Source organism: Acanthisitta chloris, unplaced genomic scaffold (assembly GCF_000695815.1).
Source record: "Acanthisitta chloris isolate BGI_N310 unplaced genomic scaffold, ASM69581v1 scaffold16391, whole genome shotgun sequence".
In the NCBI taxonomy this organism is placed as follows: Eukaryota; Metazoa; Chordata; class Aves; order Passeriformes; family Acanthisittidae; genus Acanthisitta; species Acanthisitta chloris.
The window spans coordinates 14,420-17,987 of record NW_008656709.1 but is presented as its reverse complement, the minus strand read 5'-3'; the positions used below and the strand labels follow the sequence as shown (position 1 = coordinate 17,987).

General features: G+C 35.1%; 1 protein-coding gene across 1 annotated transcript in view; it reads right to left on the bottom strand.

Annotated features, from left to right (window-relative positions):
- DNER (delta/notch-like EGF repeat containing) overlaps nt 1–3,568 on the bottom strand; it is a 74,270-nt gene that overhangs the window by 60,435 nt on the left and 10,267 nt on the right. The window contains exon 3 of the mRNA XM_009084441.1: nt 1,650–1,744. Within this exon, the coding sequence (XP_009082689.1) occupies nt 1,650–1,744 (95 nt within the window). The remainder of the gene's footprint in view (nt 1–1,649; nt 1,745–3,568) is intronic.

The window sequence follows — 3,568 nt, the reverse complement described above, 5'->3', positions numbered from 1 at the left end:
GCTGAAAACAGACCACCAAATACGTAGAGATGAAGTTCTGTTCCACAATTTCCTGTACTGAAATTGTTTCAATCCTGCTAAAAGCACAAGGCAGTTTATCCCTTGTCCCTTCTTACTTGACTTCAAAAACAAGAAAGGCAAAGTTTTGTAATCGTGTGTAGCACAACTTGAAAAAATGTTGCAACTAGGCATCGTAACAGGCAAATTTTTTTAGAATACACTTGAAAAAATGTTGCAACTAGGCATCATAAGAGGCAAATTTTTTTAGAATATTTTGGGTCCTCTTTAAGAACCTCCATTGCTACTCTGAAAGCTGACCACCTCACTTTTAGAGCAGGACAACAACTACTTTCACAGGTTAGGCCACACCTGACAGTCAAAACAAAATAAACTTATTAAACTGAAATTATTTTCCTTTCATAGATAGCCATTGAACCAGAGATGTTACTTGAGCCTTCAACATAGGAAATACAATGAAATAAAGGTAAAACTCGACCTGCAATAATTTACCCAGATATAAAACACTACTGAATATACACAGTGTAAAAATGACCAAAAATGACTGCGTACTCTGCATCCTCCTTTAAAACAGGATCCCTCCATCAAGGGTCTTAAATAGAGCTTTAGAATCCACAAATGCCATCTTTTTTCTGATTCCAAGAAAAGACACTTGTTTGCTTTCAGATTCCAGCCAGCCAGGTCATCCACACTGCCAGATCTCTTCCTGACTTAGGCCTAAAGCTCATGAATGAGCACAATTCAAAGACCCAGGGGAAGGGTAGGACAACCCCCGCGTTTAACGGTTACTGCTCCAAACTGTCTGCAGCTTGTCTGCTTGCATCACTTTGTTTTTTTCCTGTGAGCATGCCCTTTTTTAACAGAAACCTGGAATTCTGAAAGATAAGATGACAGCATGAGAAAAGTAGGCTATTTTGAGAAAATCTAAGCCTAAAATTTCAGTAAAGCTGTGAGCCAGAGAACTACGTTGGCAGATTTTTGTTTGAAAGAAAATTTCCAATTAGAAAATGCCTCATCCCAGCTGACAGAATCAGATCTTTCTAGGAAGTTGGGTTCTGTTAATTAAAAGTAACAAAGCAAGTATTTGATCGAAATAGCATGAGTTTGAAAAGTGAGTCACAGAACAAATCCAAATTTTTGACAAATATGGTTCATAGGACATACACAAAGGTATCACAGCTAATGATGACACCTGAACCAATAACCTAGAAATCAAATACAAGTGCACAAAATACATGCATTTATATAGTCGACGATAACACCTTCTATCAGCAAGTTCATCTTGAGATTAAAGGGGAAAAAAACTGTTCACTGCATGAAGTAGAAAGGAAATGTCATATTTTCTCCAAACTGACATCTTCAACACGTCTGCCCTAATTTCTAATGCATTATGATAGCTCAGAGGCAGCTTACACACTTACATCTTCTAAAACACTAAATATGTGGGAAAAATTATGTCAAGCAGAGAGCTGTCACGACACTGCGAGATGTCTGAAGTCTGTCTGAAGTTCTCTCCTCGACTTTTAGCCATACGACAAATCTGCCTATCTGAAAAACTGTTGTCTAAAATATCCAGTCAAACAAAAATAAAAGCATTTTCACATTTCAGAACTCATGATGGATATTCTTACTTTATTGATGTATTCTGTGGAACTTCAAAGGAGATAAGTCGGCCTCCAGCAGAGGTATTGGAACTGGCATTTCCACAAGCCACATCTGGGGTTATCTGAAAATAAAAGCAGCTTTATTTAACATTAAACCAGAAAATCCAACCAAAGAAAACATGAGAAAGAATTTTTTAACAATGACACTCATAGTCCAGCAGTCATCTTTTTTAAATCCTCAGGAAGGGCCAAAGCATTTGCCAAAATGTTTATGCTGTCAACAAATATCCTGAAAATTCACATAACCATCGCTTTAGGGTTTTGTTTTAACAAAAAAATCCTTCATACAAGTGTGAATTTCTAAAAGCATCTTTCTCTGAAAGGTAACCTGTTTAGAAAAAGAAGAATATGCTTCTGGTCTTGCAAAACAGTAAAGAAAGTTCTAACATTTGGCACATCCAAGAAATACTGCATCATGAATTTAGGTGATCTTGGAGGATTTATGATAACAAATACAGTCACTGTCTTTCTACTACATTGAAATATGTTTTTCTCCAAACAGAAGTTTCCTTTAAAAATACTCTCCCACTTGCCCATTACTATGCTTTCCAAGCAAAAGTTGCTTAGACAAACAGTGCTTTCAGATGGAAAAAAATGATCACAGTTGAGAGTGAAAGGATGTGTTTGCCAAATCTAGTGATGCCTGGCAGGCATAGAAATTAGTTACTGCATTAACAAGCTCGAGACACCATACAGGACATCATACAGCACAGAGGAATCACAGCTGCCCTAATTATTCAGACCCTCAAAAGTAGTAATTTCCTAAAGGCTGTTTGAAAATCATTAGAGTTTCCAAGATTATATTTATTTCAAATAAGCAATATCTTATGTGGCATAACTGAGATTTTCTATCACTTAAATTACATCATCAGTCGTTTAATTAAGAAGTTTTCAGGTATCTTCATCACATGCCTATGAAATATCACATCATAAAAAAAGGCCCCAACTAACCACTTTAATCTCCGAATTACTAGGCAGATTTTGCAATGTTATTTTTTCAGTCATCGAGAATTTTTGTGCAAGGTTTTTACATCAACCTTACTGCAAACGCAGAAATGCAATCCAACACACTTCTAGGAGTAATCTTCTAACAAAGCCAGAATCCAATTTGCAAATTAAATAAAATTAAAATTCACATTTTAAACATTACTATGAAACACAAGTAAAAACATGAACAACGGAAGTCCAAAATTGATGCAAGTAATTAAGAGTTTATTTTGACTCAGGCAAGATAAATACTCAGTATTCGTATTTCCCAATGTCTAGATTACCCAATTCATATCTGAATTCCCTGGCACATATAATATGAAAAAGTGCAGCTTATGAAAGTAAAGCAAGATGCAATTTGATTGTATTTGTTCAAATGAATTCTGAAAAACCTAAGATAATACATCCATTACAGTTTTTAAATCTTGGAAGTCAAAATTATGGCTGTAACATTCAAAGCACAATGCATCCAAAATTAGTTTGGCTACCACTCCTCCATTTATATTTGCCAACATTTAAACTTCCATTTTCTCTGAGAATCTACAGAGCTGTCAGAACAAAGAGAAAAAAAGAAACCAACATCTTTATTCTCACACAGCCTTGTACTACCCCTAAAAATACACTTGTTTTTGTAATATTTCTATAGTTTACAATATCATGCACCTCTTACCTTGGAACACAAGGGGGAAAACTGTCATTTAAAAGTTTCGTTTACCTTATTGTTTAATATTAGAAGTTTGTAAAGTAAAGGGTATTGACCTCTTTGAAACTAGAATGAAAAATTTATAAAAAAGAAATATAGGAACAAGAACTGAATGAAGTGGCTGCATAACACGAGCTGAGAGTTAACCTTGAGAAAAAAAAAAAAAAAAACCAAAAACAAAACCCATTTGGGCTGC